Source organism: Lissotriton vulgaris, chromosome 5 (assembly GCF_964263255.1).
Source record: "Lissotriton vulgaris chromosome 5, aLisVul1.2, whole genome shotgun sequence".
In the NCBI taxonomy this organism is placed as follows: domain Eukaryota; kingdom Metazoa; phylum Chordata; class Amphibia; order Caudata; family Salamandridae; genus Lissotriton; species Lissotriton vulgaris.
In genome coordinates, this window is record NC_141693.1 from 992,150,687 (window position 1) to 992,163,107 (window position 12,421).

The 12,421-nt window shown below is 47.5% G+C and overlaps 1 protein-coding gene across 1 annotated transcript in view; it reads left to right on the top strand.

The window, feature by feature from the left end:
* Window positions 1-3,040: 3,040 nt before the first annotated feature.
* GOT1 (glutamic-oxaloacetic transaminase 1) overlaps window positions 3,041-12,421 on the top strand; it is a 102,484-nt gene continuing 93,103 nt past the window's right edge. Inside the window, exon 1 of the mRNA XM_086922603.1 lies at window positions 3,041-3,303. Within this exon, the coding sequence (XP_086778729.1) occupies window positions 3,186-3,303 (118 nt within the window). The 5' untranslated portion in view covers window positions 3,041-3,185. The remainder of the gene's footprint in view (window positions 3,304-12,421) is intronic.

The following is a 12,421-nucleotide window of genomic DNA, read 5'->3' on the forward strand; positions in this document are numbered from 1 at the left end:
TGAAAGTAAAGAATTTGTTTTTAAAGATGTCAAAAATGTTCTGAACACTTTCACTAATTGTAACAGCTGTAATCTAATTTATGCAATTCTGTGCCCTTGTAACATGATTTATGTGGGACAAACGAAGCAAAAGATCAAACTCAGGATATCCCAACATCGGAGCAGAATCAGGTGCAAACCTGCCAATGCTCCACTCGTTGAACATTTTTTAGAAAAAGGACATTCGGAGAACCAAATTAAATGGACTGTGATCAGCCAAGTTACTGTATCACCCAGAGGAGGTGATTTGTCCAGGTTGCTCAACAAAGAAGAACTTAAATGGATATTAAGAACTGACAGCCTAAATACAGGTCTTAATTTACAGGAGGACTGGACCAGCCTACTGTAATTAGGTCAATTGTAATTCCTATTTCTGATTGCTTTACCTGTATCTGTGTTTATAAAATTATTTTATTCATTCTGCGCTACTGCAGGCTCTCTTTGCATGCTCTCACTCACTTAGACTCACTTAAGATGGCCGCCGCTAGTCCCTTATTTATTTTTATGCCCAGTAAGGCTGGTTCCATCCACCTATCAGCTCTCACTCCCTACGTTAACTTCCTGCTTCCCTGCAAACCTCGGACAAACCGGGGTCCATACACGAAGCCTTCAATTCTGGCTCGTGTACTCGCGCCTTACTTTTGGCGGTTGAATCAATTGTTTCCCCATTGCGGGGTTCCTGTGATACAAAGTTCTACACACAAAGCTTTTTTCCTTGGCTCATGTACTAACGCCTCACATTGGCGTCTGGAATTTTCCCCAACGTGGGATTCCGAACGTTTTACTGGTTGCCCCTTCGTGGAACTGCCGATCTGCCAAGGAACAAGTTAAAACTTTACCCAGTGCCCACTGTGGGCTGTGTTCGGTAGTGCACGTATTAATGTGACGCACCAGCCCTTGGACCACACACGGCCACCGTCCGTGCTAAGTAAGCTTCCATCATTGTATGAATCGCTTATCTGCCCCTTCCACAACAGACGTGGAACTGCTCCTTATCTGGCCCTACGGAACAGGCTATTGTGTAATAAACTCTTTAGGCTTAAATTTTTGTCCTGATGATGATCCCATGTATTATGTTTAAGGGATCGAAACGCCGTCGACTTGTTGAAACACCATATATTTGAATGTATACTGTATGTGATATGGGTATAATGGTGTAATTGAATTTCTGTCATTTTTTATTCTTCAGAAATCGTTTACTCTTTGCCTAAAAATCTCTCCCTTCTGCCTTTTCTATTCTTTCACTTTGCCAATTTGTAAGCGTGAGGGCACAGGATTGTGTCTCACTCTTTTGGATGTAAGGTATTTCCTTGTTGAATTTATTTTATAGTAAAAATTTGTGATCCCTGTCCGGCTGGACAAATCACGTTACTCAATATAGCTCCATTGTGTCTATATTTATTTTCTCCTGTACCTATCTATGCATGGGACCACTGTTGCTTGAAAAAATATGTTCCCCGAGGTCCTATGCTGACTCGTTTGGGTGCCCTTGTTGTTTTTTGAACTGATTTACAAAGCAGCTCACGCTGGGTCCTGGTGACGAGCTCCATTGATTGATTCCGTGCAGTGCTTGAAAGGTGCTGCCGCAGTTTAACTTGGAGAGATAAAGGGAGCGCGCTGCCTCGGTTAAAGTCAGATCCCCATGAGTACCGGTACTCTCTTTCTTCCAGAAAAAAGTGCCGGTACTCAAGGGGAGAAAATGAAGAAGTGCCGGGACTCAGTACCGGTGAGTACCGGCCCATTTAACCTCATCGCTGCTAAAGGAATCCTCCTGTGCTGGCCCCGATCTAAACGGGTGTGGTCGTGACGGAACCATTCCGTCATCAGCACAGCCCAACCGTGACTGATGACGGAATGGTTCCGTCACAAGCATCGAAGGGGTTAAAGCACTGCTCTCAAGTAAATATTAGACCTCTGTCCGCTGGACAAGTCCACTTAATATAGCAACAATTGTGTCTATATTCCTTACTGGGTTTCCTATCCTTCCTTTCCGGGGGCCACTGTTGTTCTAAATAATTGATTCCCAAGGTCCCTGGTCGACTTGTTTGGGTTCCCTTGTTTCTAAATATGCTTAGTTTACAAGTGGCATCGTTGTCAATACGGGGAGGGGGCTTTAATGTTTCCTAGTTCAAACTATTTCCACTTCTAATAAACGCCCCTAAATACAATGATGTCATCTGATGTACTAAAGTGAAACGCTTCAGTAAGTTAAAGAAATGCACTTTTTTGAATTTTGACGATGCAATCATATTTTTACATGCTTGCTGAAAAAAGTTCATGTGAAAACCAAGTGGCTCGGCTCGTGCACTGCAAATTAGATCTAAGTCTTGCTCGGATCTCCTTGTAAATTTGTTGGCTTGCCCACTTGTACACAAGCTTGGACTTATCTCGGCATTACAAACGTAGTTTGTTTGCTTTCGAATAACACTGTTTAATGAGAACGATGTTGTTAACATTGTTCAATGGATTTTGACAATTCAAAAACATAGATAAACTTGAACTACCAATTTCAGAAGGGCACTCTGAAAGGATGTTTAATTTTGTCCACCTTCTATGTCTATCATTAGGTATCATGTCGATGCAAAGACATTATATCAGACAGGCTGGACTCCGACATAAGGTTTACTTCCCGTGCATTTTCAAAATGCTACAAGGAAATGTGCGTAAAACAAACTGGCACAGGCGTGAATTACTGAGGATGTTAACTACTTACCCAATTATCGGAAATACGTACATTTACATTCGTATTTCTCCTATCATGTCATGAACGCGGACGCTGTAGGTACATTAGTCAATTCCCGCATCTTCGTGGTTTATCGCTGCGATATTATTCTATAAAGCGAATAATTCCAAACACAGGATGATTTTCCTAAATGCAGGCGCTGCCAATAAGATTCAGCAGTGTGACTGTCAATTTCATGTCCATTTGTGTCTTCATAGGTAATAGGCTAAGTTTGCAGCAACGCTGAAACGACCTCTGTGATTGGCTCCCTAGTTTTTCAATCTTTCTATGGATGGCTGGTGAAGCAGTCGGGAGGCGGTGCCCTGCTGGAGAACGGGATTGGTCCTCGACCGCCCTGCCCTGAGCCGGTGAAGGTGAGAGTCTCCTTCTCCTGCAGGGCAGCTGTCACCCGCACAGACTTTCAATGGCTTCCTCGTCCATCTTCTGCACCGTGCCCCAGGCGGCGCCAGTTGCTGTTTTCAAACTCACGGCTGATTTCAGAGATGACAGTGACCCGCGCAAGGTCAATCTAGGAGTGGGAGGTGAGTGGCGAAGCGTGAGCTGTGGACCCCTGGGATATAAAGCCGATGGTCACCTCTAACTATACCCTGTCCCAGTGGTCAGAAATCCGCAGCCTTCTTCACACGAACAAGCCCCTAGGGTTTCTACCTTTTAGAGCGAAAAAGACAAGCCAAATAGCAATATAAATAAGAATTTGGAACGTTGTATAAAATGCTTTTTGACCTATGTTACTAGGGCATTTCTGCCTCTGCTTGCTAGTAATCATTCATTATTGACCTGGACAGATTCAAACTACATAAGTGATTTAATTTTGCACTTTTTGTTTTAAGATTATGTTTTAAATGAGGGAAAATACAGCATTTTACTAATTTTCTCAAATGTTCTACTGGTACTCATAAAAAATACTGGCCACGCTGGTGAATAACTGGCCACTAGGCTCTCGAGGTTCAAACACATAGTTCTAGCCATGGCACATAACAAAAGAAACATTACTCTATACAAATTGCTCTTGAGTGAAGTGCTTTTCTCACTAATTGTTCATTATTTATTTATTTATTTATTTATTTATTTATTTGTTTGTTTATTTATTCATTTTATTTATGCGTTTTATATAGCGCAGACTTTACACGAAGGCGTCAGAGCGCTTCACAATAGGAACAGAAAAATACAAGTGAACAAATTACAAAAGCAGGCGATAAGTTACAGGAGGTAAAAGTGACAATTGTGAGCAAACAAAATACATGAGGTAGCAAACAGTGCATTACAGGAGGAAAGAGTGACAAGTGTGCAGGTTACAAGAGATAACAAAGTACAATTAGAGGTAATATACTGCAATATATGCTAGACACTGAGGCACAAGAACAAACGTTACGTAGGCAATGGTGGCACTTGTGCAAGTATCAAAAGCAAACAAAAAGTGGCGTGTGCATGTTACAAAAGAGTACCAAACACAGGTACAAGGATAATACTTCAATAAATGGCATACACTCCAACCACACAAACACACTGGGAAGGCACTTCCATAGTCATGGAGAATAGAGTTTTCAGTAATAGGAGGTCTTCCTTCAGATAACAGAGAGGGTGTGAATTACTTTTGGAGGTGTCTTTGGAGGAGGAGAACTTTGTGGTCCGTTTTGAAGACCTGGGAGGAGGTGGTGGTCCGGAGCTGAGGCGGAAGTGAGTTCAAGATTCTCACCCTGTGTCCTGAAAAGGATTGGGCCATCGATCTTTCCTTCTTGAAAGTGGGAGGTTCAAGCAGTAGATTTTCCGCATTACGTGATGGTCTAGAGCCTCCAGAGAGTTTCAGTTTATTCGCCAGGTAGCGAGGAGAGGAGGAGTGCAAGGCTTTGTGGGTGATACTGGCAGTCTTGTAGATAGCTCTAGCCTCGTTGGGAAGCCAGCGGAGGGTGGATAACATCGGTGTGATGTGGTCGCTTCTTTTGGCCCCATAAATGAAACGAGCTGCTGAATGGAGAACAGATCTAAGGGGGGACAAGTGGGATTTGGGGAGGCCAGTAAGAAGAGAATTGCAGTAGTCCAGTCTGGAGAGGACCAGCGATTGCACCAGGGTTTTAAGGTCCTGCTCCGGGAAAAAGTGACAAATTCCCCAAAGAAGGTGCAGTTGGTATCGAGCAGACTTTGCAATGGAATTGATGTGGGAGATTAGATTGAGTTTTTTGTCGAGTATGACACCAAGGGATTTTGCGCTGTCGACAATGATGGGGTTATTGATGACTGGAAAGCCCTCACTACCAAAGACACACTGAAGACAATGAAGTCAATCCACTCAGGGGCCCCTACGGACTCCTGCCCCCACCACATCTTCAACAGAGCCGCTGACCCCATCGCACCCATGCTCTGCCACACCATCAACCGCTCCCTGGCGACCGCCTCGTTCCCCGACGACTGAAAACACGCCGAGGTCAACCCCCTCCTAAAGAAACCCTCAGCGGACCCCACCGACCTCAAAAACTACAGACCCATCTCCCCGCTCCCTTTCCCAGCGAAAGTCATCGAGAAAGCCATCAACAGCCAACTCGCCACATTCATTGAAGAACACAACATCCTCGACTCATCCCAATCCGGCTTCAGAAAAAACCACAGTACGGAAACCGCCCTCCTCGCAGCAACAGACGACATCCGCACCCTACTGGACAAAGGAGAAACAGTAGCCCTCATCCTCCTAGACCTATCAACTACGTTCGACACAGTCTCCCACCGCACCCTAATACGGAGACTCTGCGACGCAGGAATCCAGGACAAGACCCTCGACTGGATCTGCTCCTTCCTCTCCGGCAGGACGCAACGGGTCAGACTCCCCCCTTTCCTCTCAGACCCCACACCTACCACCTGCGGAGTCCCCCAGGGCTCCTCCCTCAGCCCGACGCTCTTCAACGTCTACATGGCTCCACTTGCCCTCATCGTCAGAACCTACGGACTCAACATTGTGTCATACGCAGACGACACCCAGTTCATCCTCTCCCTATCCAACGAGCCCAACACTGCCAGACGCAACTTTCGAGAAGGCATGGAAGCTGCCGCCAAATGGATGAAAAACAGCTGCCTACAACTAAACACCAACAAAACAGAAGTATTCATCATGTGCCCAAACCCCGACGCCTGGAGCGACACCTGGTGGCCCACAGCCCTCGGAAACCCGCCAACTCCCACAGACCACGCACGCAACCTGGGAATCATCCTGGACTCCGAGCTCAAAATGGACCGCCAGATCAACTCTGTCTCATCTTCCTGCTTCCACACCCTCCGCCTCCTTCGTAAGACCTTCAAATGGATCCCCCTCGAACACCGAAGGACAGTCACTCTCTCCCTGGTCACCAGCAGACTCGACTACAGCAACGCACTCTACGCCGGAATAAACAAAAACCTCATCCGCAAGCTACAGAACATCCAGAAGGCCGCCGCAAGACTAGTCCTCAACCTGCAAAAACACTGCCACATCTCCCAGCACCTGCGCACACTCCACTGGCTCCCCGTCGAGGCGAGAATCACCTTTTAAGATGCTTACCCACGCACACAAGGCCCTCCACGGCACCGGACCAGCATACCTGAACAGCCGGCTCAAATTCCATGCACCCCAAAGGACCCTACGATCAGCCCAGCTCTCCTACGCCGAGGTCCCCCGCACCAGAAAGACCAGATCGGGAGGCCGCTCTTTCTCCTTCCTCGCGGCCAAAGCATGGAACGCCCTTCCGCTCCACCTCAGACAGACAACATCGCTCCCCATCTTCGCAAGAAACCTCAAAACCTGGCTCTTCGACAGACCCCCTCCTTGATGGAATGGAACCTGCACCCCCACCCCCCCAACCCTAGCGCCTTGAGACCCTTACGGGTGAGTATTTGCGCTTTAACAAACTCCTGATTGATTGATTGTTAAGTAGATTCATCTGATCCATCCATGATTGAACCGGGGGAGGAGAGAGTGAGGAGTGCCGAAACCGTCAAGGTCATTAAAACATGGTAGCTGTTTTTCGACATGATTTGGCAGCTGGGAGCCAACAGAGATTCTGGCACCCTTATTATTGCACACTAGTCATGATTTCACACACTTGGAAGATTTTCCATTTCCAGGGATGCAGAGAGCTTATGCTGATCCAGATGTGATTTACTCTTACTGAGCGGAAAGGTAATGGGGTCCCCCAAACAAGCCTAAGGGACCTTCTATAGTTTATAATACATAGTTCCTATATAGGGAGGGTGTTTAAACTAGGCGCTATAAGACTGTTTTCACCATCATTGTAATATGATTTCTCCTTTTGTATTTTATGGAATTGTAACTATGCTGATCATATTATTTTTAATCATATGTCTGCTTATGTTGGCTAAGATACTGCACCTGAGATCACGTCATTAAAATAAATATTTTAATGTTACCGTGTCTCTTATTTATTCCGGTTGTGGACTGGTATGAGAGTATAACGAAAGAGTGTTCTCACTTCCCACCATTCCTGAGATGGTCCTAAGTCGCATGTTCTAGGTTGTCTAATCATTGGTTACTTTGCTATAGGATGAGGAGCTTATGTGATACTGATGCTAGCTGGTTGGGGGTTTTCTAGGTACCGAGGTGAGTTTCTGGTACACCAAAATTCACTGATGTCCTAGGTCCCTGTGCACAGTTCTGTGTATGAGCAGGATCCTTGCAACACCACCATCCCTGACCTTTACAATTAATGCAAGTGTTGCTGTCGCTCAATAGTCTTGTACTACTTTTCATGTCAGTGGGTCAAGGTCAACATGAGAATAAAGATGGCAAGGACAACTATGATAGTGACAGAAGCGCAGGTGTTGTACGGCGATCAGCGGCATAGCTATTTAGTAAAGAAAGGTTGATAGGGCAATTCTTTTGGCCCAAAATACTGCGTTCTCATTTTATTCGTTTTTATTTTGTCCCATCAGCTTCTCATTCTCACCAATTACTCCTAAATACTGCTGCAGTGCATAGAGTGGTTCTGTCTTCGTCATAAGATGTAGGGGATAACCACTGTTATTCCAATGATGACCACAACCATTTCAACGATACAATGTGCTATGGGTACCATAAACAAAAAAAATAATAATAGACTACATCATACTAAGCATGCCCTCAGTCTACCAAGGATGGCTAGCATTGTGCCAAGTTTCAACACCATAATATCAAAGCCACGACTCACCACCACCCGCAACAGGTTCCCCGAAGACGCTGGAGCAAGATCACCACCGACCAGCTCACCACGTCCCTGAGCCAAAACCCACCTACCAACACCACGGACACCAACGACGCAGCCCGCAACCCCACACCCCCTACTGCGCCAATGCCCTTGCACCACTGCAGACCCCGCCAAGCAATTCCGGCAGCAAGAAAACCTCATGGTTCACTGACGACCTCAAAGACTCAAAGAAAGCCTGCCGCACCCTCGAAAGCCTGGCGCCACAAACAGTCATCAGGAAACATGACAACCCTCAAGAACGCCACCTGCAAACACCACCAGCTGATCCGCACCACCAAAAGAACATGATTCAGAGAACGACTGGACAACAACACCCACAACAGCAAGGAACTCTTCAGCATCGTCAAAGAGCTCTCCACCCCCAGCGCCGGCAACAACGACATCACGCCATTGCAAGACCTCTGCGACCCACTCGCCACGTTCTTCCACCGCAAGATCGCCGATATACACGACAGCTTCGGCGCCCAGACCCCACACCCAACCACCGAACCAACGCCCCCCTCCACCATCCTCCGCGCCTGGACCCCCGTCAACACCGAAGACACCACCCACGTGATGAACACCATCCACTCCGGCTCCCCAGCCGACCCCTGCCCACACCACACCTTCAACAAGGCCGACTCCATCATCGCACCCCATCTCCGGAACATCATTAACCACTCCTTCGCGTCCGCCACCTTTCCGGAGAGCTGGAAGTACGCAGAGATCAGCGCCCTCCTGAAGAAACCTACCTCCGACCCCACGGATGAACTTCCGCCCCATCTTGCTCCGCCCCTTCCCCGCAAAAGTCATCGAAGACCGTCAACATACAGCTGACCACTTTCCTCGAAACGAACGGCTCCCTCGACTCGTCGCAGTCCGGTTTCCGAGCAAACCAAAGCACCGAAACCGCCCTCATCGCAGCAACCGATGACATCAGGACTATGCTTGACAATGGGGAAACTGCCGCCCTCATCCTCCTCGACCTATCGGCCACATTCGATATAGTCTGCCACCGCACCCTAACGACCCGCCTCCACCACGCCGGGATCCAAGAAGAGTCCCTGGACTGGATCCCCTCCTTCCTCTCCGACAGAACTCAGAGTCTGTCTCCTGCCCTTCCGCGCCGTGGCCACCAAGATCATCTGTGGCGTACCCCAAGGCTCCTCGCTTAGCCCTACCCTCTTCAATGTCTACATGAGCCCCCTCACGGCATCTCACGCAAACACGGCCTCAACATCATCTCCTACGCAGACGACACCCAGCTGATCCTCTCCCTCACCAACGACCCCGCCACCGCCAAAGCAAGCCTCCAGGAAGGAATGAAGGACGTCGCGGAAGGGATGAAGCTCAGCCGTCTGAAACTGAACTCAGTCAAAACTGAGGTCCTCATCCTCGGACCATCCCCCTCCGCCTGGGACGACTCCTGGTGGCCCCCAGCTCTGGGCACCCCCCCAAGCCCACAGACCACGCAAGCAACCTGGGAGTCATCCTTGACTCCTGCCTCACGATGACCAAGCAAGTCAACGCCGTTACTTCTTCCTGCTTCAACACCCTTCGCATGCTCCGTAAGATCTTCCGCTGGATCCCCACCAGAACCAGGAAGGCTGTCACCCAGGCCCTGGTTACCAGCCGACTGGACTACGAGAACGCCCTCTACGCTGGAACCACAGTCAAACTACAGAAAAGACTTCAGCGCATACAGAACGCATCGCACGACTCATCCTGGACATCCCCCTGACACAGCCACATCTCTTCCCACCTGAGACCCCTGCACTGGCTCCCTGTAAACAAGAGGATCACGTTCAGGCTCCTTACCCACGCAATTATAACAATACGGTGGGTTTGGGGCCCCATGGAGTTTTAAGACCAAGCTTTGACACGTTCCCTCGTACGACTAATAAACACAAAAGGTATCAAAGGGTCTACAGAAAGTGCCTGGAGTGAAAGAACCACCTAATGTGAACAATACGCCTATCCTAATCTCCTAGATGGGTCACCTAACCTCAAAAGGAGGGGGACCGGTCAAAAAGATACCCATCAGTCACCACACGGATCCGCCCTTCATCATTTGGGATTTTTATTTTGACCCAAAGGTGGAACTCCTGTCCCTGCAGAAGGAGGAAGAGATGGAGATAACACTCATCTGCTAGGCTAGATGTCGATGGAATCCTACCAATCTAAGTGTGAGGGTGACTAAAGTTGCAGTGCAGATAAATCAAATGCGTGAGAAAAAAGTATGTTTAAAATTGGGTGAGGGAGTCCTGAAACAATTTTTATTCTGGTGTGACTCACTCCTCCAATGTTAAAAAGTCATAGGCAGCCTATAAATATTGCTGCCCAGGTGTGAAATAAGGTCAACATGTTTCAGCAAATATTGGACTGTTGCGTCCTTGCTTTCTTCAGGACCTAACTAGCTGTTGCTACTGCAAATGTGATAGAAATAATAGAAAAGTGTGATTTCATCAATTTCTAAAAAATTATATTTAGATAAAGTACGAGATCACCTGATTCTCTAGGTGTCCTTGCTTCATCTCTTCTCATGAACTGTGTTTTTCACAGTCTTGTGAGAGATGGAGACCTCACCCCTCCTGGCTGCGGCTCAGGAAAAGAGTAAAGCACCGCTCTGTCCGTCAGTACTCTATTGCCAGCGTCCAAGCGGACTGGGGACTTCAGCGCATACAGAACACATCGGCACAACTCATCCTGGACATTCCCCACACAGCCACATCTCTTCCCACCTGAGAGACCTGCACTGGCTCCCTGTAAACAAGAGGATCACGTTCAGGCTCCTTACCCACGCACACAAAGCTCTCCACGAGATGGGCCCCGAATACCTCAACAACCGCCTCAAGTTCTACACACCTACCCGCCAGCTCCACTCTGCCAGCCTCGCCCTCGCCACCGTCCCACGGATCCGCAGAACCACCACCGGAGGAAGATCCTTCTCCTACCTGGCTGCCAAGATGTGGAACTCCCTCCCCACCCACCTACGTCTGACCCAGGACCATCTCTCCTTCAGGAAGCAACTCAAGACCTGGCTATTCGAGCAGTAGCAGCACCCCCCCAGCGCCTTGAGACCCTCACGGGTGAGTAGCGCGCTCTTGATTGATTGATTGAAGGGTACCCACAATTTACCAAGAATGACCAGCTTACCTGAATTACTAGTAAGTCAGCAATGTCCGCAGTAATGCCAAGGAAGTCCACAATATTCTGAGCATAGCCATCATTGTGCCATAATGGCGCACATGCACCCCAAGAAACGCCACTTTTTTCTTGGCCAACATGCCAGAGCAGGCTCCCTAATATCAGCAATGCCCACAATTGCTAAGTAGGGCTGCGATTTTTTCCAGGTATGGCAGCATTATGCGTGAATGCTCGTAATAGACCAAGACATGGGTGGCCAGCACGATAAAAGTGGCGACTACCATGTCATTCCAGACCTCTGTGATACTCACGCAAAATCATGCAAATAATCAATTTCTCAAACACAAATAAAGTAAGTTAGGTCTGTCTTTTGCAGAGACTGTACAGTGCACCATTTCTTCTTGAGTCCCACCTTACCAAAGATAGTTTTTAGAAGACAGGAGTTGGCTCCATGTGCTCACATACCAGTCACATTTCTGCCATTCTGTTCGAATTAGCTAATGATCTTACTCAACAAGCTGTGCTTCAGCTCCTGAAATCTGTGAACTTTCTAGTCTAACATTACTGGTGAAGATGTATGGAGACAAGCCGTATGTATGTGAACCTAAGTCTGATTGTTTGCCTTTTCATTGTCTTTGTGCAGCTCTAATATGTACTCCCAATTTTTGCAAAAAGAAATGACCAAAGGCACTGGGACGAAGTGATTTTTCTAAGAACAAAAATTTCGTCCGGTGGAGGAGCTAATATTAGATCTCGAGTCTCCTGGGTCCACAATGTTTTAGACTTTGCCTTGCGGCTACGTTTCAGTACTGCAGTAAACCGCATAACAAGCATTGAGTGTGTGTTTGTGTCTCTGGGAGTTGTTGATCATTTTGAAATGTGTGTGTGTGTGTATATATCTATGATGTACATATATAGAGTGTTGTTAGTAAGTAATTCAAAAAAACGTTATGCCAAATAAAAAGACTGTTGGCACTTTAAATGGTGGGGACCTTTATGTTTAGTTTCATGGGTCTAGATATCAAATAAATATAGGAGTTGTGCTCAGTATTGGCACTTGTTTCGTTTTGTTGTTATAGTGACTCAGCCTTACTGAGTAGAGTCAAGGCCCTTTGGCTTTTCTTGATTAATGGATGAGCAGCACATGCTGGGGAACCCCCGGCAAAGTACATGAATGCCCCCTTCCCACACGTTTTGGATCCATCTCGGGCCGCCCATGCGCAATGCTGGAGGGGGGTGCACAGGAGCTCACCCCGCATTGCGGAGGGTATTGTTACGCCATTATGTG